At 41.1% G+C, this 22,713-nt stretch overlaps 1 protein-coding gene across 1 annotated transcript; it reads right to left on the reverse strand.

Moving 5' to 3' along the window:
• On the reverse strand, positions 1–22,476 carry LOC147633008 (uncharacterized). The gene is made up of 4 exons (XM_086806826.1): positions 21,750–22,476; positions 21,581–21,649; positions 7,508–7,569; positions 1–111 (listed from the first exon to the last, which is right to left on the reverse strand). The coding sequence occupies exons 1-4, from the start codon at positions 22,474–22,476 to the stop codon at positions 1–3; spliced, it is 969 nt and encodes a 322-aa protein (XP_086662952.1).
• Positions 22,477–22,713: the final 237 nt, after the last annotated feature.

A 22,713-nucleotide genomic window follows, 5' to 3' on the forward strand; every position in this document is an offset into this window, starting at 1 on the left:
TCAGAGCCACAATTGAAATTGCAGCTTTAAATTGCCTTCATCATCATCGAGCGAGAAATAGATCAATCTCATCTTGTGCAACTTCACCAGCTGCTGTTGCCCCGAGACATCCTGTAATTAAGGTACACCATTAACATACCATTCTGCCTCCACCATGAAATGCTACTAGGGTGTCAAACCTAGAGCCTACTGAGTACACATGCTTGTGCTCGATCCAATCAATGAGCTTCAAGATAAGTTCATACTCCATCTTATGAATGCTATATATGCAATGCTTCTTGCCATCCACGATCCATTATCATCACATACATCATACATCAAACTCTCTTGCTTATCCAAAGAATCACAACACATACATCATACATCATTGCAAACCATAATATCACATGCACCATCTTGCATCACATTTGTATCATATAAAATTTCAAAGCCCTTAATGATTTTTATTTCACCATCCTCGGTGATCTCCCAATCGATTTGCATGCCATTTTCCTTCAACTTTTTGAGCAGTCGAAGGGGAATCTCCAAAGCTTGTTCCTTGGTCAATGTGGGTGCATCATCCCATGCCAAATATCCATGTGTATCACCATTATTACTTGGATCATCATCAAGCCAAACTGGGTCGTCATAGCGACCATCATCATAAATTTACTCGCCATGCCATACACTATCATTTTTCATGCATATAGATTCATCACATACGGTACCTTTAGGTGCCTTACTCCATGCATTATCATAAATTTACTCGCCATGCCATACACTATCATTTTTCATGCATATAGATTCATCACATACTGTACCTTTAGGTGCCTTACTCCATGCATTATCATGCATGTGATCTTTCTTTGATGCAAAAGCATATAAATGAATGCCATCATCACCAAGTGAAAGCATGGATTGGTGGTACCACTATTCTCCATTTTTTGGGTTTTCTCATGTGGTTTTTGTGGGTGGACTTCTTGTGGAGGGAAAAGATTTACTTCAAGTGAATTAGTTGTAAAAGGAAGGAAGGAACTCCAAGTTTGAATTGCATGGTTGAAAGGATGGGGAAATAACACAATCATATTTAGGTGTAAATTCACCAAACATGCAAAAAAGTACTTTCAAACGTCACCTCACTCCATTGCCTCTCACGGCTCTATCTTAGGAGCCTTGTTTTGCCTCATTGTAGTCAGGATACATTAGAGATACATCGTACACCTTCACTCTATTGCGTAGGAAGCCAACCTAGCTCTATAGGTACCATAGCTGGGTGGTTGCAAGATAAGGGGCTAAGCTTTTGACAATTGGGCGCCCTGAAGGTCGCCTGAAAATAGGCATCTTCACAACTTAAAGTTCCAATCTCTCGTAGTTATGTATGGAATTTAGTTGCATGGTGTTTGGGGCACATTATACATATAGTGGGTGTTCAAATGGCACCCCTTGATTGAAAATCCAATTTATTTTAGTGATTGTTTCATTGCACAGAAGTTTTGGCATTTGCATTTTCCAACTTTCTTTATTATAGTATATGTCACACATACAATGCCTAGTACTTATTTTAGCGATTGTTTCATTGCACGAAAGTTTTGGCACTTGCATTTTTCAGCTTTCTTTATGTCACACATACAATGCTTAGTACTTCTGCATCCCAAGTCCAATGATCATCCCAATTTGTACATGAATGTAACACATTGCATGCAATTTTTTGGCTATTTAACTATTTTTTATAAATATTTTTTCACGTCTTCATATTGTAAAGCAACATGTGATTTTCTATTCAAGATCTTGGCCAAAACTTACAAACTAAGGCCTTGGGTGCCCAGTATCTCATAATGTTACAACCTTTTTAGTGTCGTTGCATCATGAAACTTATTAATGTCCTCAAATGGAGGAGCATAATTGTTAATTCAAAATGGGATTAACATCCCCCCTACTGATGTAGGTTATGTCCTGAGAACCTATTACCAAGGTCCCGCTGAACTCATGTTGATAAAAGTTTCGATAGGATTGAAGCTGTCTTAGGGTTCTTCGGAATGCAGAGAGTGGGAAGTCCAGAACCTGATGTCTACCATGTCTTGAAATGTAACATGCATATAAGCTGGTAGACACCTGAGGCAATGGTAGTACAACATCATGCCTCGCTCACTTGGGCCTTGGTTCATGTTGAAGAGGAGGTGATCTGCGTCAAAGCCATCGTATCTTTCTTTTGGTTGTTCAATAAGCACAACGATCAGCTTCAAGAATCTGAACACTAGCCACCATAGCTGGATTTGGAATACGGTGCCACTCACGTACCCAGGTCACCATTTGTTGTCTTTGTTGTGCTATATCTGAAAAAGTTCCTGGGACAAATACTGTAAAGTTGTAGCACACATGTGAATCCCGTTACTTTGCATCATGGAACTCAAGTGGCGTCATCCTCTACTTGAGTGGCATAAACAGCAGATCCACTCTTTGTGTGGGCTGTGCAAACCTGTACTATTGACTATATTCGGGTATGATCAAGTACTCCCTCCGCCATGCTAGCTGTATACCAAAATCTGCAATTCTAGGATTTGAAGCATCTCTGATTTATTCACCAAGTATAAGAATGCCTGATGGTCCACAAAAAATACAAATGTGTTGGCCAATAGATAATGTCAATACTTCTTGATAGCATAAACCATGGACAACCCTTCTCATTCTGTAGTGGTGTAATTTTTGTTTGCATCATTCAACTGTCGAGACGACTAGCAAAGCAGACTGGGTAATCCAATTTGAACTCACCAAGTTGTGCGAATACACATCCTATTGCAAAGTTTGATGCATCAATGTGAACAGCAAAGAAATCCCTAAATTCTTTAAGGAGAGTGATGAGTTCCTTTTCCTTAGTCGGAGTCAAGTCCTTAGTGATATAGACAGGTTTGGTTTCCTCCCTTGGCTTTGCTATATCAATTTCTTTGACCTCGGGTGGACCATCGTATGATGTGGACAGACCATCTTCCTTTACTCTTTTGGTTGTCAATTGCACCACCTTTTGTTTGTCAATTATGTATGTCTTGAAATGGTCCGGCAATGAGAGTAGGTCTTGTTTATCTTCATCCTCTCTTTTTGTTTGAGCCATCAACCTCTTGGCTTCGCACTTAACTTTAGCTAGAGCCTTGTTTTGTTTTCGGCACCCTACCTTTCTGAGCTTTACATTTTCAGCTCTTGAGGGATGACCTCCTCCTTATGTTTTCCTTCCAGGGATATCTTACTTAACTCTTAACGACAATTCTTAGAAAACTCTTCGTACACCTTAGTGGATTCGAGGTATCTTAGCCACCATTGGGCGTCCGTGGGTTTACTTTGTAAGAGGGCATTTCATCGAGTAATATACCTCTAATGTTTTCACCATCTTCTATGGCGCTAGGCATTGGTACGGCCTTGTGATCCAGTCAGCTTTAGGACCTAAAGTAGGAGTATTTATTGATATACTTTAGGCTTTTCTCCCTAGTACCCCCAATCACATCACCTTTTTCATCTAGTAGCCCCACTAGTATCACTTCACCTCCCTTGGACCCCACCAGATCGGCACAGCCAAAAAGTAACCCTAAATTTTATTTTTTTCCCTCTAAAAATGTGAATTTATCCCCAAAAAAGTTATTCCATATTATTCTATAGTGAAAAAAGGATTCTCTAAGATTCCTAGCCCATTTCTATGCTCTTTAACTAAATACACTTGTAAACCATTAGTCCTAGAGCTCTCTAATGCCTCTCTAACTTGCCTCAAACCTTCTAATCATTGTTGTAAGCTTGTAATCTCTCTTCAATCCTCTTGTGTGTCTTGCAACAAGTTTCAAACCCTCTTGAAAGCTTCCATATATCTACTAATCTTGCTATAACCTCTCTAATCCCTCTCTAATCTTGCCTCTAACCTTCTAATCTCTTTCTAATATTTGTTGTGAGCTTGTAATCTCTCTCTAATCCTCTTGTGTGTCTTTAATCTCTCTCTAATCCTCTTGTGTGTCTTTAATCTCTCTCTAATCTTACAGCAAGTTTCTAACCCTCTTGCAAGCTTCCATATCTCTACTAATCTTGCTATAACCTCTTTAATCCCTCTCTAACTACTTGTAAATCTAGCTGGAAGGTTTAATGGCTCTGTAAGCTCTTGTCTAATCCTCTAGTAGCCTTCTAATCTCACTATTACTCCTCTAATATCACTTAAGTCACTTTATCCTCTTGTAAGTTCTCAGCCATGGAAACATCGAATAGGAGACCTAGTGATTCCATCTCTGAGTATGTTATTAACAACTCTAGGAATGAGGAAAGTATGTGGGTTGCAGAGAGATTCAGGGTTAATGATTGGGTTTACTTATAGCCAAGCTCAAGAGCGCCAGAGCTTGTGGTGTTTTGGAACATCATTGGAAGGGAAGATTGCTAGCTTTCAAGAAAACTCAAAATGAAGGCATGGTAGAAATGGTTCAACATGTCTACATGGCTTCAGGCATTTATCTTCCTCCTCAAATGGAAAAAACCGAGTTTCCTTGTACTTGTAAGTATTTTGTTACTAATGTGGTTCTATTAAAAACATTTTGCTATACCGTTGTTCACTTTTTTTGTGGTTTTGTGTATGTAAACATATTCCCATCAAGTTACATAGAGGAACAACCATTGAAGAGCATAACAGGGACCTTCAATGCTTTCCATTCCACCATCTAGTGAGGTTTTATTTCCCAACAAGAACCCTAGGACACTTCTTGGCAGTAGAATATTCTTTTTCATACACTCTTACATAGTTCCCTCTAGGTGTAAAGACTATGGAAGACTTTAAAAGCTTCCATTTCCCTCATTAGGTCCTGGATGTGAATGTGATGAGATGTGAATAAGATGTGATGATATGTTCAAGGATGTGATGTGATGTAAATGGATGAGAATGAGATGTGATGATATGTCAAAGGAAGTGATGTGATGTAAATGGATGAGAATGAGATGTGAAAGGATGTGATGTGATAGAAATGGATGAGAATGAGATGTGATGATATGTGAAAGGATGTGATGTTATGTAAATGGATGAGGATGAGATGTGATGTGATAGATATGCATGTGAATGAATGAATGGATGTGGATAGATGTGAATGTGAATGAATGAATGGATGTGGATGAATGTGATAAGCTATGAATGGATGTGGTGTGATATGGATAGATGTGGATGTGATGTAATGTGGATTGAATGGGTGAGATATGATGTGGATAGATGAGATGTGATGTGATGTGGACTTGGGTAGATGTGAATGGATGTGAAGTGATGTAAATAGATGTGAACGTGATGTAATGATATATGGATGTGATGTGGATATGTTGTGATGTGATGTGATGAGATGTAACATGATGTGATTGGATGAGAATGGATGAAGGAGGACGATGGGAATACATGACTGGATGTGGAATAAGTAATGTGAATTGATGTAGAATAATGTGGAATAACAAGAAATGATGTGGAACAATGTGGAAAGATGAGAGTTCGTTAGAAACTGTATTTATGTACCCTGTTTTTAAATTATTATTTTATGTCAAGAATGATGGGGAAGCATTTTGACCATCTTGGGAATGAGATCGTGGAGACCTAAGTGATAAAGTTGCAATAGCTGATGGAGAGTCAATGGAGGACATCTCGCGTATAGCAAGGTCGGCGGTCGAGTGACCAGCCTCGGTTCGATTTAAATGGTGAGCTTCCGGTACGGTGGATGAGGGACCAAGGAAGTGAAGCGCTAGGTGACCTGCCAACCTAGAGGGTGGTGACCATACGGTGCTTGGGCTTTGGGTTGCCAAAGATACCCACGCGTGTGTCAAGGAAGAAAATGGAATAAGGAGTTAGAGTTGTTTTCTGAACTCAGGTATGGATCTGGTTGATTGGCCTTGCTGGTCCTCAACGGCTGAGTCCATGACTCTTTATATGGATCTGTTGGTTGATCTTGCTGATCTTCAATGGAGAGTCCATCTAGATTTTTCTTATGTGATTTTATTTTCGGGTATTATGAGCTAAGAACTATTGAAAAGTCCCCTGAGTGAACAGGTGGTGAGCGTTCTGGTTGCCAATGATGCCATAAGTACGCCGATGAAGGAATGATTGGAAATTAGAATTCAAGCTAGATATTTTGGAGGATTATGATCAGTGATACTATTGTTTCATTTAGAAGGTTGTTTTAAAGACAACTGAATCTGTGAAACAGGCAATTTCATATTGGGTCTGTAAGTGGTGTGACTATCTTGAAGTTTGCTTGAAGTGCTGGCTAGGGGGCCTGGGAGCTCTTTTCCCTTGTACCCAGGGCCAAAAATAACCAAATTTTAAATGAATCCTATCACTACAGTGGTTGGGCAGTCGGCTAACCCATGGGATTGGATAGGGTTAGACTGGACCTCGGGGGGGGGGCCACTATATGTAAATTCTCTATATCACGTGCATTCAAGGCCTATTTAAAAAGTCCCTTATCTGTGAATTTTTTAGTGAATATAATGTATTCTTTCCTATTCAAATCTGCAATTTTTTTTTAAAATACAATAAATAAATCCCCTCTGTAAATATATTTCTGTAAGTTTTAAATATTTAAAATGTCCTTCTGTTGAACCCACGTGATACTTACATATTTATACGAGTGACCCCCCCGAGGGCTGGACTCATGGATCCCAAAAATGAGACTCAATTCTGTTAAGTTACAATAAATCAAGTAAATCCCGGATAACCCTTGTTCTATGGAAAATAAACAACAGATATACCTCTTGATGAGGAAAAACATGTTGGTCTCTATGATCCAAGTGCGAGTCTCTTCCTTGATCTGACCACGTGACTTACGGGTTCGATCGTTGGATTAGTTTGGTTAGTTAAGACCTTGACTATGTTAAAATAAAATATCTTGGAGGAATCGCCTGTCTGCTGGGCGAGGGAAGTTTTTTCGGGTTCGATTTTGGAAAAATCGAGGGATTAGTCTCTTGTCTGGATATCCATGGGTGAGGCCCCAAGTGAGAGGCTCTATTCTACGCAAGAAGTACTACTTTCGCTGCTAGCACCCTGGAATTCATTGCGTGCGGAGGGGGCAGGGATCTTTCAGGGCTCAACCACTTTCTCTTTGCCTTTATGTGATGTACCAACTACATTTTTAGGATTGGTATTTGTGAGGTGAAAAAAAGGAAAAAAGACCACACCTCTATAGCCCTTCACCTCCCAAACTTTGATAAAACACCACGAACGGGGGCACCACTAGCCACCAGCTGGAACACTTCTCACAATTCACCACCCACCCACACCAGAAAGACAGCTCAAAACCACGATAGACAATTGATCATTCAGCAAAAACATACACAGCACCATCCACACAACACTTTGGGAAATCCAGTCCCATCTTCATCACACTTCAAACAAACTCAGTAATTACACCAAAAACCAGGACTCTGGCCAGGATTTACTGCCACGGGAATTCACCCTTGCGTCTGACAACCAAGCCTCTGTCTCCCGGTCTCTACTTCTCTTCAGAGGGCGCCCCACTAGCAACCCTCCTTCACTTCCAACTTGTCCCCTTTTCTCTGCTTCACTGCCATCAGCCCTCGACACAAAAACCGGCCACTTCTCACCTGTCACATAAAGCAGGTGCCAGTAGCCTATCAACGAGGCCTTCTTCTCTCTCGCTAGCCACACCTGCGTACCCAGAGGCTTGCAGCTCTTAGCACCAAGGTGGCTCCTTTCCCTGCGACCTCAACTCGCCTCTCGCTGCAGCCCTCAGCAAGGCGATCTCAACTCGCCTCTCGATGCGACCTCAACTCGCCTCTCACTGGCAGCCCTCAGCAAGGCGATCTCTTACCAGGCGGCCCATTTCTACAAGGCACTCGCTTTTGCGTCTTCGCCACCACCTTCTAGACGATGTGCTGGCAGCAAACAAAGGCTTCCACATGGCTATTCCCAAGCTGGCCACACTTATATTTTTTTTTTAATTTTGTTCCTTTAAAGCCTAGAAGATGGCCACTTAAACAGAGACCCCCAAAGCAACTTTTCAGCTATCCGGCGCCGCCAACAAAAGAAGCATCCATTCTTTCTCAAAGGCGGTCACCTTCACACCAGCTGCCACTTTTTCTCAATCAGTCGGTGCCCTGCATTTGGCAACCACCCGCACACCACACTACTGCACATCCCATATGTACACACACCCAAAACACCTTTCAGATTTTCACCTGACAGTATTATAAGCACTCCATGTTCTATCAACGGAACTGCTACATGAGGACTCTCCTAGTCCACTCAATGACTGTGATTGCTGACTCACATTCTGTGCAACCACATTTCCACTTACATCAACCCCAACAACATCTTTTTTAGCAGCATCCCAGCTACTGATCTCATCAAATACATCATCCTTGCTTACCCTCAATTCATGTGTAGTAGGATTATAATATCTATATCCCTTTTGGTCAAGGGAATATCCAATAAACACACATTTTTCTACTTTTGGATCTATCTTATTATGCAACTCATCTGGCACATGCATATATGCAATACATCCAAAAGCTTTCAAGTGAGACAAATCAAGTTTCTTGCCAGTAAACTTCTCCTCTGGTATTACATCATGTATGGCTGCATCAAGAGTCATGTTCATGATATAAACTACTATAGACATAGCCTCAACCCAATAGCTATGTGGCATATTCTTCTCTGCCACGATCAATGCTTGTGCTATCTCTGTAATGTTCTTATTTTTCCACTCAGCAACTCTATTTAAGAGGGCACCATCCGCATCCACGTTGTATGGTAGGGTGCGTGGATTGAATGGTGGAATGGGTCTCCTGGGGGCTGGCTCATAATGCATAGATGAAGAGCCTCCCTATTGGGGAGACACATCGGGAGACCTTCTACTGCTTTTTGCCAAAGTAAAAGCACCCTACATTGCCCCGCTAGAATGTCTACTATGCCCTCAGACTCCCTACTATGTTGTCATCATTTTGTGAAGATAGATGTGAGGGACCAAGGTGGGTCTAGTCAATGAATGTAGTGTAGTCTCATCACAACCTTATCGTGATAGGCCTCTACCACTCGGCCCCATGCCTATCAAAGGCGTGGTCGGCCCCGACTAGCCAAGTGGGGTAGATTGCCCCCATGGTGTCGATTGGCCGAATTGTAAGCCCTCTTGCATATAAGACTAAAAAATAAGACTTATAGAATGCATAAAGGATTAACTTTGTGTATGTGAGAAGGTTTGGTGGAACCATACATGTTTCTGAGTAACAAGCTTGCTACCCATATCGTTCATTTACTATAGATAGCAAATTTGCCACATCAAGGTCTTGTGTGAGAGGGGTCGATAGACATTGCCTATACATACATGCATGAGGGAACAAAACACAATTTCTCTAACAAAATCCATGCTTAAATCTTAGACAAAAAATACAACATGTGATATTAGAACATTATTAAGACCTCCTACAATACTGCTTCGACAAGTAGGGTGGATAGTGCCCCTTTCGGATAATAGTTTTTGAGGACTTTCCACACGCTCCCTACTATCAAAGCCAAAGGAAACTCCTCTTTTACAAGAGAAGGATAGTGAGAAGATTGAGGCATCCCCCTCCACTATAACCATCTACTCACAGACAACCACTCCTAACTTGACATAAGCAGCATTCGAGATGGTATATAAGAATGCTCCATACACTACAAGACACTACTGCCATACACATGTTCGATACACGTGATAAGTTACGGGCGCGTGTATGGTCGCGCATGTATATGAGTAGTATCGGGCGCGTGTATATTGGCATCTACATTTGCGTGTATACTCGTTTCAAAAACGCGTGTACCAGTGTGTGTATATAGACGCAATTATACACGCGTGTATATTGAGTTCAGAAACACGTGTAAAAGAGCATGTATATACGCGTAAAAACTGTTTTATAGATGCAATTATAGACGCGTAATTACACGCGATAACAGAGAACTTTATCAAGAAAAACTCCATTCCTTTACAAAATTAAAAACCATTTTCTTTAAACCATCTCATAGTACATTATAGTATATATCATTACACAATCGCACTACATACATTTACAACAATGTAATATATTCAAAAATAAATCATGAGATGATAATTAAAAGATAACATATACAATAGAAATGTCATCAATTTAGAACGATACAGTGATGGATTGGTTAGGGTTCGATCTCATCTTCAATAAGATCCATCCTTGCCAAACGATCAACATCAATATTCATTTGATCAATTTGTAAGGCTACGATTAAATTTATTCCACTATCGATATTCTGTCCATTGATAATGGTACCGATGCCCTGATCATCCTCATCAACATCACCATCATCCTTAATGGTAGGGTCATCCTCATGATCATGAGAAATAGCATGCTCATCCTCATTATCATGATCATCTCTTATTTCTTGATCACATCGATCACAACATCTTCAATGTTCGACATCATCTTCATTGCAGCTTGCTACATCCTCCATATGCTCCATATCCGTGAATGTATTATACATCACTTTGGAATGTGGTGCAATAGGGATGACGTACCACCATTTAATGTCATGCACCATTGGCAGATAGATAACCTACTCAAATACACATACTACAGTAATTAATTAGCATATCAAAATTCAAGGGGTACGCGAGCTTAGATATATATGTACATGAAACACATTAGTAAAAAAATGCATACCTGCTCACATTGTTGTGGCAATACGAGCCTATCTTTCTTTGTTTGCCAAAACTTTGCAGAGTCAATAGTTACATAGCCACTTGCATGGCGTTTTGTTGTTGCAATAGGCCCTTTTTCCACCACGTTCATTTGCCATTTGACATCCAAAACATACACAAAGAAGCGACGAAAGTCAAGCCTAAATATGTCTTGGATTGTGCCACAATAATCATTCATTTTTCCATTGGCTCCCTCAAAGCTACTAATGACACCGCAATCTTGTGTATTCCTCTTTTCATCAATTCTTTGTGTTCGAAAATGCTTGCCTTCACACCATATAGCATTGAACATAGTGCACTGGACCAAAATAGAAGCAATATTTGTGTAAGCAATGTGAATAAATATTAAAAGCAAATCACTTACAACTAATGCAAAACATTAGTTCTATGTACCTTTAACATGCATCCTCGTGCATACTCCCATTCTTCCGCCGTGATATGCAGCCCCTCGCCGCTCTCTACTCTCTCCATTTCCTCATGCAACCAATCAACATGGATATCATTCAAAAGTGTTGCTAGATGCTTAGGGTACGCCTTACGAGAGCCATGTTGCCTCCGAAAGAGAGCTATTTCTGCTTGCCTTTTTGTCTTTGCATCCTCATATCTTGTAACCCATCTGCTCATCACATCACTATTAAGGATGCAAGTGAAATTGAGATCATCAATCAATGTTCTGTCAATTACTTTACCCTGTCCTTTTCCTTCAGGCACAATAGAGGTCATCCTCAAGTCCTCTTCATTGCTCCATAGTCACGGCAAAGAGCTGTCCACCTGACTAAGAAAATTCTGAAATATATACAAGAGACTCTTGTATCAACCAACCCTTGGCCATGCTTCCTTCTGGCCTTGCACTTTGCCTCACAAAGTCTTTTAAGGTCTTCATGAAGCGCTCTAGGAAGAACATCCAACGTGCATGCACAGTGCCACATAAAGCAATTTCGTCCACTAAATGCACAATGAGATGTAGACTTGTGAGAATGGTTCACGGAAAAGTCTCCTCTACCAAACAAACCACCTCCACTGCCATAACACGCGCATCATCCAACGTGGCTGGATCAATTGCTTTGGAACTAACATATGTGATAAATAAATGAATAGTACGTTATACCTCATGCACGTTCATTTTGCAAGGTATAATGAAGGGTGATTTGACATGGGTTTTACATACCTCACAAGCTCGCCCATCTTATAAATATATTTTTTTAAACTCTTGTTTGCACAATGGTCGATGCTAGTAGGTAGTATGAACTGCGCACATAAGAGCACATGTATGTATGGTTTATGGCATTACAAAATTTAATTTCAATGTACAAGACTTGGAAAACACTTACTTGGAGCATCTTGTGCCAATCGTGGGACTTCAACCCATATAGTTGCTCAACGCCTCTTTTCTTAGTGGTTGTAAAGGCTCCCTTCAATGATCTCATGCATCCAGTGGGAGTACGCAAAGTGGTGATGGCCTGCTTTACCTGCTTCTCCTCTTTCTTTGATATAATCCATGGTGCAGAATGTGCCCACCCTCCTCTCGCGGTGGCCAAGCTTGACGCATACGTCTTGCGAGACCCGCAAGTCCTCCCGTACGCTAACATTGTCTCGTTTACCAATAACATGTTCCCAAATACCAGATCCCACATTCTTGAAGATGTGCATGGGATCAAGAAGATGGTTGATCTTAAGATGGGTCCAATATGGTAGCCGAAAAAAATGGAGTACCTACACAAGGGATTGCTCTATGTGATCTTTAATCCAATTAGAGACTACACAAAACAAGATTGAAAAATATTACTGTACCTGTTCATGCCATCTAGAGGAAGAACATTTCTAGACTCCCAAATATGCTTCCAATATTTTGCACGAAGTGTTTATGGAGGAATGTTACTCTTACTAGCAACATATTTAGGATGATCTGATGGGAGAAATCGATGATGATTATCAAATATGGTCTTACACAAACCGTCAGCATACTCATGTACTAAAACAAAGGGCCGCAAACAGGACATGCATAATTACTCGATGTTTTCAAACCTGTTAAAATATAAATAAAAGTTAGAATAATAAATTCAATAGCTATAATTAATATAGCCAATAGTATTAGAGTAGGGAGGTAATTAGAATTCTTACCAGAACAATCGTTGTATCCTGCAAAGTCATGCATTGTCCACATCAACACTGCTTTTAAGTCGAAGTGTCGAGAGGAGGGAGGCCTACTAATGTCCACCACCGCAACACCTCTCCATATTTCCTCCAACTCATCAATCAACGGTTCAAGATAAACATCCATATGCTTGACTTTATGTTTCCCTGGAATTAGAAGGGATAACATAAGATGTCCCTTCTTGATCGCCATTGATGGTGGAAGGTTGTAATTCACCAACACAATTGGCCACACACTGTATGCGGTGCTTTTGAAACCAAATGGATTCACTCCATCCATACCTAGGCCAAGTCTCAAGTTTCTGGGCTCTGTTTTAAAGCTGGGCCACTCATCTTCAATATGCTTTCAAGTAGGAGTGTCTGCAGGAATTCGCCACATGCCATCATACGATCGATGTGAGGAATGCCATGACATGAGCTCTGCTATGGATTTGCACTTGAACACGTGTTTGATGCGAGGAATTATAGGAAAGTGTCGCAAGACTTTACGAGGTACATCAAAACTCTTCACATCTATTCTATACCTTGCTTCACCATAAGTGGGACAATCTCGAGCCTCCTTATGCGTCCCACGAAAGAGAATGCAATCATTGATGCATGCATGTATGCGATCATAATCCAATCCTCTAAGAGATGTCACATAGCGCCTCGTTATATCTCTTGAGATGGGTAGTCTATTCCCCTTTGGAAGCATGTTTGATAATAGCCTGCATCCAATATCATCAATTAGCCCTAAACCCTAAATCCTAAACCCTAAACCACTAATTCAAATTTGCAAGTTAGAATGCTTACTTCAATAATGCGTCAAGACTTGCATTGCTCCATCCATAAACTGTTTGTATATTGAGTAGTTCAAGTGAAGCACGTAAAATAGAAAATGTGCACCCTTCAAAAACCGGTGTCGATGAAGCCTTGTAAAGATACTCTTATTCCATATCATCGTCGTCCATACCTTTGGGATCATCCCTAAAAAGACACCGCACCATATCATCAAACACTTCCTCTTCCACAACTTCGTGGGGTGCAGGGCTATTGTCATCCCTTTCCCACTCATCTCTGACAATAGATCCCGAAGCTCTTGCATCATCTCGTTGACGCTTTGCGTGCTCTCGCCGCGCGTAGGGCACCATGCTAGGGTGTGGTACTGCATCCTGCTTTAATTAGAGTATATATATTACAACTCCATTAATTTGGACACCATGAGTCATTTGAATACTATCAATTTACATCTACTCACCTCTAAACCTGTTTGATTCCATTCTCCATACATGGAGATGTGATTCAAGGTAATTCGACGCGCTCGTACAATGCATCCTTGACATCGATTACACATACACTTGATCCTTTGTCCCAACCACACATCGCGATTACGATGACGCATTATCTCATTCTCACTAGAATTGCTTGAGGAGGTTGATGACATCCTATGTACAAAAGAGCAAACACATAATCATAATCAGTTTTTAATGAAAGTATAAAAAGTCTCTATATCCTGTGTTGATCGCGTGTAATAGCGCGTCTCACTGTTTTAAATCGCGTGTAACAGCGCGTTGTCGTGCCATGGCACGTCTATGGTGTGAAACCATGCATATGAGACTATCAAATGCAAATCTAGATGCATGGGATTAAGTGCTATGACGAGTCATTATATGATGCCATGTACATATGTTCATATTGTAAATGAGGTTCAATAAGACGAGCTGAGGCTGAGTCAGGTCTCGGAGCTTTTGTATATGAGTGTGGTGTGAAATATGGAGCCTTATGCTTATGGTAAGCCTTGCAGTAGGGAACACCCTTCTCAAGATGTATGGAGATGTGAGAGCATGTATGATATGAGGAATGGTTTTAAAGAATACCCTTTGGAGGTATCGTGGAATGAGCAAAACAAGAAGAACTTTATTAAGATACTGCACACATTCAAAGTCCTTGTGTATCCTCATAGGCAGAATGATCCCTTCAATAATATCTTATGCCCATGGATGGTGAACCAGATATCAGAATTCGGGGGGTGTGCAGAAAAGGGAACCAGTGCGCCAACTAACCAGAGAAAAAAAAAATCAATGAGGCGGCTACTGTTCATGGCATGTAGGAGTTAGAATTGGAGAGCAATTTGAGTGCTACCTAATGATACGATTTTCATTTTACACATGTATTCATCCATGCGCAGTCTGCAGAGCGAAGTCGCCATAGAAGGAATAGAGAAAAATCAATGAAAATCTCACCTTGCTCTACTTACAGTGATAAAGAACATCTTGAAATGATGGAATTGATGACACTGGATGTATGGAATGTAAATGGTCACATGTATGTGTGAAATATTTGAAGGTTATGTTATGCCTACATGTGATTGGTTTGAGGGATTTGGAAAAAGGAGCCAGTAAATCTATGCTTGGAAAGGGATAGTCACTTGATACACAATTTATGTGCAATCATCAGGCTGAATTCATGGATGTATTGAGGTGAATTTGTACATGTTTATGATATCAAAAATGGAGGTGCCTTGTGATCCATGAAGAGTTATGTGTTTGAGTTTCCTTGTGGGAATCAGAAGCTACTCTCACAGCTAGAAGTCTCGTACTTTCCCAGCGACATCGTCCACGTCACGACAGCTCTTTCGTGAACCCGACGTGAAACTGCTGGGGTGAGAGTGTGGTGAAATACACAGGGAGGCTATGGCTGAGAATCCTAAGGGTCAGGGGGTTCATTTTGACCCCGGGGTTATGCAAATGTTTCAGATGTTTACTATGTATATGAAATAGCAGCAAGCGGCTGAGAGGGAGCAAATTTTCACGACTAAAGCACTGAAGTCAATCGTGAAAAAGGTGGATCAATTTGATGGTAAAGACATCACAAAGTACATGCGCAATTACATAAAGGAAATGGAGCTAAACAGGGTGACTAAGGAGGATATGGTTCGAAGTTTTGAGCTGGTATGTGTTCGTGAAATAAGAGAGCGCATAAGAGGATTGCAGACAGCACATGGTGGCAGAAATTGGGAGGAGTTCAAGCTTGCTTTAAAGGACGAATATTTCATGGAGGATTCTGAGCGAGTGACCAAACGAACTTTCTTGGAATGGGTCACAAAACCTAAAATGGGAATTTCTGCCACAGAGCTGCTAAGAGAGTTTGAGAAGCGCTATGCCCAGCTGTCAAGGATAGAGCGCACAACTTTGGACAGAGAAAAAACAGAGCTCTTCTTACAAGCAGTTGGGAAAGATCTCCAAGAAAAACTGGAAATTCTCCTTGAGGATAAGGATACAGAGCAGGGACTAAAGAGTGATTGGAATGATGTTGAGGATGCGGTCACCATGCTAGCAAAGCGGCAACGAAGGAGGGATAAAATGGTGATGAGCTCGGGAACTCCTATAACTGCTGTTACCCCTGAGAATCTACCAAAACCAGCTGCTACAATCCCAAAGGTAGAAGGGCCGATGGATGAGCTTATTAAGGGTATGCGAGACCTAAAATTGAAGATGTCCAAGATTGAAGAAAAGGGGCTACCATTAGGGCAGGTTTCTATGCAAAGGCCTCAAAGCAAAGAAGGGTTTACATACAGATGCATATGGTGTGATGACCCAGAACATGCAAAGAAAGATTGTGCTAGCTATAAAGAAGCCCTTAAAAATCAACTTGTGTTTTTCAAAGATGGGAAAATCCATCTTACAGAGACTGGTCTTCCATTGAGTACAAACTTTGGGAAAGGAGGGATGAAAAAGCTGGTTGAGGATATGGCTGCTAGTCATGCCATCTCTATGGTTGAGGCAGTAACCTATGGATTAAAGGCTGGTCAATCAAAGCAGGGATCTGAGAATGATGAAGATTATGAGAATGAAGATTTTTGGCCATCAGCAATGGAATTAATTGCATCAAAGAAGGTGTCTAAGCAAGCTTTGCATGAGGCAGGTGACTGTATACATCTTGAGACTGGCTGGGAGGAGCCTGTGGATTCTTTATCTGTTCATGCCTACATTGATAAATGCCAAAATAATGAGGCACAGGTAGAGGAGAAGCGTAAAAGGGAAAATGAGGAAGGAGGGCCATCAAAAAGGGTTACTCGTGGTAGTGAGAAGAAGGATCCTGGGCCATCACATATGCTTCCACCGCATAGCAGACCTCCACAGGAAGTATCAATGGAAGAAGTGCCAGCAAAAATGAAGCATGAGAAGGAGAAGGGTAAAGGAAAAAGTCCTCTCTATAAGCTTCAATCTGATATTGAGAAGCCGCAACAGATCTCAAAAAGGTGCTTGAAGAGAGGATTCTAAACAGCAGGGTGGAATTTACACTAGGGGAATTCCTCTAGGGATTGCAAAGAAAGAATTCCATGATGAGATAATTGATATTATACGAAGGAAAAGGCAGTCTATAATTGAATCTATTCCATCACAAGGGGAGGCAAGCACTTCCAAGACTCATGGAGTACAGGTACAACAAAAGGAAGAGAGAGAAAATGTGGTGGAATGTAATCACTCTGCTGATGGGGCACACCATTTTCAAACTTCATCTTTCCTCTCCTTCCTCGCCGTCGAATCTTCCCTCTTCCAACACAGAACTAAAGCCAAGTGCAAGGAGTAGACACGGGTGCAAGGAGCAGACACGGGTGAAGAAAACCAGCCAAAAAGAAGACTCACTTTTCTAGAGGTGAGTCAGTTTGTCCTTTGTCCTAACTCTTTCCTTCCATTTGTTTATGCGATTGTCTCTTTTCCTTATGCGATTGTCTCCATCCTTCTCTGGTCATGCCTGCTTCAGTATTTTTGTGAACGATAGTGACAGTCTGGGCTTTCTTTTTAAGAAAGATTTGTCGGTGGTCTGTCGTTTTCGAAAAAGTTTTTGCGAGGGCCGCGTGTACGAGCGCATGTACCCTGTTTGCACAGATTGTTCACGCGTTTTTGGATGGGTTTTTACACGCGACTGTGTTTGTCCTTAAAGTTCACCCATGCTTGCGTGTCTTGCTTGTCCTCTTGTCCATCTTGCATGTTTGGTCATCCAAAGCAAATTCTTCATGTATATACTTTTATTTTTACATATTCTTCATGGATCCAGGTTCGTCATATCCAATCCATTTGCGTATGGCACTTGGATGATGGAGATGCTAAATCATTTTGGCGCCATCCTAGTCCAGTTGAGCTTACAGAGTACATGTATGCCCATCCCCCTCCTGGACTCCTTGGTATGGTCACCCCGCCCCCCGAGAATCCATGTCACTCCACTGCCGTCTAGAGTCCCGACGAGACGACATGCAGCTTCTCCTCTTCCACGCCCACTGAGGAGACATACCCTGTCCCAGACACACTCACCCACACCCTCCCAACACTACAAGGGATCGGGCTCATACCCATGCTCCTAGCCACGAAAAATGACTTGTGGAAAAAAAGTAATGGGCCCGTGTATCAGCGCGTGTATCATCGCGATGGCCAAAGACATGCGTGTAAAAGCGCGTGTATAGAAGAAGTCAGACGCGCTGATACGAGGACGTATACACACGTTTTGTCAGTTTAGTTGCACTTATACACGTGTATTTCACAGAGTATCTCCGTATATACACGCGACTTTTACAGAGTTAACGCGTCTATACATGCGAACAGAGAGCAAAAAAAAAACAGAGAGTGCTATTTGAATGCTGTTCCAGCATTCCAGCATCCAATAGCACTCTCTGGATTTTTTTTTGTGTGCATTGCACCATCCACGAGGAAGATTTAGTGCATTGTCATTACACGATTCAAGAACGACATGAATGCATACACTACAAGACAATGCTGCCATACACGCGTTTCATACACGCGATAAATTACGAACGCGTGTATGGTCGCGCTTGTATTTGAATAGAATCGGGCGCGTGTATTTTAGCATTTAAGTTCGCGTGTATATTTGCATTTATCAACGCGTGTATAAACGCGTTTATATACACGCAGTAATACACGCATAAATACACGATAATATTTACGGGGTAATACTCGCTATTATACACGGATAAATACACGCTACTGTACACGGATTAATACACGCATGGCAGAGAAAAACTGAAAAAAAACTGAATTCCTTAACAAAATTAAAAACTATTTTCCTTAAACCATCTCATAGTACATTACAGTATACATCATTACACAATCCCACTACATGCATTTACAACAATGAAATATATTCAAAATAAATCATGCATATGAGATGATAGAAATGTCATCAATTTAGAACATACAGTGACGGATTGGTTAGGGTTCGATCTCATCTTCAATAAGATCCATCCTTGTCAAACGATCAACATCAATATCCATTTGATCAATTGGTAAGGCTACGATTAAATTTATTCCACTATCGATATTCTGTACTCCATTGATAATGGTATCGATGTCCTGATCATCCTCATCAGCATCACCATCATCCTCAATGGTAGGGTCATTCTCATGATCATGAGAAATGGCATGCTCATCCTCATTATCACGATCATCTCTTATTTCTTGATCATCGATCACAACATCTTCAATGGCATGTTCGACGTCATCTTCATTGCGGCTTGTTACATCCTCCATATGCTCCATATCAGTGAATGTATTGTACATCACTTTGGAACGTGGTGCAATAGGGATGACGTACCACCATTTGATGTCATGCACCATTGGTAGATAGAAAACCTACTCAAATACACACAGTACAGTAATTAATTAGCATATCAAAAGTCAAGGGGTACGCGAGCTTAGATATATATGTACATGAAACACATTAGTAAAAAAATGCATACCTGCTCACATTGTTGTGGCAATACGAGCCTATCTTTCTTTGTTTGCCAGAACTTTGTAGAGTCAATAGTTACATATCCACTTGCATGGCGTTTTATCGTTGCATCAGGCCCTTTTTCCACCACGTTCATTTGCCATTTGACATCCAAAACATACACAAAGAAGCGACGAAAGTCAAGCCTAAATATGTCTTGGATTATGCCACAATAATCATCCATTTTTCCATTAGCTCCCTCAAAGCTACTAATGACACCGCAATCTTGTGTATTTCTCTTTTCATCAATTCTTTGTGTTCGAAAATGCTTGCCTTCACACCATATAGCATTGAACATAGTGCACTGGACCAAAATAGAAGCAATATTTGTGTAAGCAATGTGAATAAATATTAAAAGCAAATCACTTACAACTAATGCAAAACATTAGTTCTATGTACCTTTGACATGCATCCTCGTGCATACTCCCATTCTTCCGCCGTGATATGCAGCCCCTCGTCGCTCTCTGCTCTCTCCATTTCCTCATGCAACCAATCAACATGGATATCATTCGGAAGTGTTGCTAGATGCTTAGGGTACGCCTTCCGAGAGCTATGTTGCCTCCGAAAGAGAGCTCTTTCTGCTTGCCTTTTTGTCTTTGCATCCTCATATCTTGTAACCCATCTGCTCATCACATCACTATTAAGGATACAAGTGAAATTGAGATCATCAATCAATGTTCTGTCAATTACTTTACTCTGTCCTTTTCCTTGAGGCACAATAGAGGTCATCCTCAAGTCCTCTTCATTGCTCCATAGTCGTGGCAAAGAGCTGTCCACCTGACCAAGAAATTCTGAAATATATACAAGAGACTCTTGTATCAACCAACCCTCGGCCATGCTTCCTTCAGGCCTTGCACTTTGCCTCACAAAGTCTTTTAAGGTCTTCATGAAGCGCTCTAGGAAGAACATCCAACGTGCATGCACAGTACCACATAAAGCAATTTCGTCCACTAAATGCACAATGAGATGTAGTTGACTTGTGAGAATGGTTCGCGGAAAAGTCTCCTCTACCAAACAAACCACCTCCACTGCCATAACAAGCGCATCATCCAACGTGGCTGGATCAATTGCTTTGGAACTAACATATCTGAAAAATAAATAAATAGTACGTTATACCTCATGCACGTTCATTTTGCAAGGTATAATGAAGGGTGATCTGAGCATGGGTTTTACATACCTCACAAGCTCGCCCATCTTATAAATACATTTTTTCAAACTCTTATTCGCACAATGGTCGATGCTAGTAGGTAGTATGAACTGCGCACATAAGAGCACATTTATGGTTTATGGCATTACAAAATTTAATTTCAACGTACGTACAAGACTTGGAAAACACTTACTTGAAGCATCTTGTGCCAATCGTGGGACTTCAACCCATATAGTTGCTCAACGCTTCTTTTCTTAGTGGTTGTAAAGGCTCCCTTCAATGATCTCATGCATCCAGTGGGAGTACGCAAAGTGGTGATGGCCTACTTTACCTGCTTCTCCTCTTTCTTTGATATAATCCATGGTGCAGGCGGAAGACGAACGTGCCCACCCACCTCTCGTGGCCAAGCTTGACGCATACGTCCTGCGACCCGCAAGTCCTCACGTACGCTAACATTGTCTCGTTTACCAGTAATATGTTCCCAAATACCAGATCCCACATTCTTGAAGATGTGCATGGGATCAAGAAGATGGTTGATCTTAAGATGGGTCCAATATGGCAGCCGGAAAAAAATGGAGTACCTGCACAAGGGATTGCTCTATGTGACCTTTAATCCAATTAGAGACTACACAAAACAAGATTGAAAAAACATCACTATACCTGTTCATGCCATCTGGAGGAAGAATAGTTGTAGACTCCCAAATACGCTTCCAATCTTTTGCACGAAGTGTTTGTGGAGGAATGTTACTCTTACTAGCAACATATTTAGGATGATCTGAGGGGAGAAATCGATGATGATTATCGAATATAGTCTTACACAAACCATCAGCATACTCATGTACTAACGAAGGGCCACAAACAGGACATGCATGTTTACCTGATGTTTTCAAACCTGTTAAAATATAAATAAAAGTTAGAATAATAAAGTCAAACCGTCTAATTAATATATATAGCCAATAGTAATAGAGTAGGGAGGTAATTAGAATTCTTACCAGAACAATCGCTGTATCCTGGAAAGTCATGCATTGTCCACATCAACACTGCTTTTAAGTCGAAGTGTCGAGAGGAGGGAGGCCTACTAATGTCCACCACCGCAACACCTCTCCATAGTTCCTCCAACTCATCAATCAGTGGTTCAAGATAAACATCCATATGCTTGACTTTATGTTTCCCTGGAATTAGAAGGGATAACATAAGATGTCCCTTCTTGATCGCCATTGATGGTGGAAGGTTATAATTCACCAGCACAACTGGCCACACGCTGTATGCGGTGCTTTTGAAACCAAATGGATTCACTCCATTCATACCCAGGCCAAGTCTCAAGTTTCTGGGCTCTGTTTTAAAGCTGGGCCACTCATCTTCAATATGCTTCCAAGCAGGAGTGTCTGCGGGAATTCTCCACATGCCATCATCCGATCGATGTGAGGAATGCCATGACATGAGCTCTGCTATGGATTTGCACTTGAACATGTGTTTGATGCGAGGAATTATAGGAAAGTGTCGCAAGACTTTACGAGGTACATCAAAACTCTTCATATCTGTTCTGTACCTTGCTTCACCACAAGTGGGACATGTCAGAGCCTCCTTATGCGTCCCACGAAAGAGAATGCAATCATTGACGCATGCATGTATTTTATCATAATCCAGTCCTCCAAGAGATGTCACATAGCGCCTCGCTATGTCTCTTGAGGTGGGCAGTCTATTTTCCTTTGGAAGCATGTTTGACAATAGCCTGCATCCAATATCATCAATTATAATTAGTCTTAAATCCTAAACCTTAAACCACTAATTCAAATTTATAAGTTAAAATGCTTACTTCAACAATGCGTCAAGACTTGCATTGCTCCATCCATAAACTGTTTGTATATTAAGTAGTTCAAGGGAAGCACGTAAAACTGAGAATGTGCACCCTTCAAACACCGGTGTCGATGAAGCTTTATAAAGATGCTCTTGTTC

The sequence above is a fragment of the Cibotium barometz genome, chromosome 12 (genome assembly GCF_041138505.1).
Source record: "Cibotium barometz isolate CiBa-2024 chromosome 12, ASM4113850v1, whole genome shotgun sequence".
NCBI classification, from domain to species: domain Eukaryota; kingdom Viridiplantae; phylum Streptophyta; class Polypodiopsida; order Cyatheales; family Cibotiaceae; genus Cibotium; species Cibotium barometz.

Excerpts from the sequence above, each read along its gene's own strand:
- LOC147633008 (XM_086806826.1), bottom strand. The coding sequence starts at position 22,476 with ATGCTTCCAAAGGAAAATAGACTGCCCACCTCAAGAGACATAGCGAGG. Across the intron at positions 21,650-21,749 it reads AGGATACAGCGATTGTTCTG|GTTTGAAAACATCAGGTAAA; the intron begins GTAAGAATTCTA and ends ATATTTTAACAG. Across the intron at positions 112-7,507 it reads AAGCAGAGAAAAGGGGACAA|GATGTCTCGGGGCAACAGCA; the intron begins GTTGGAAGTGAA and ends CCTTAATTACAG.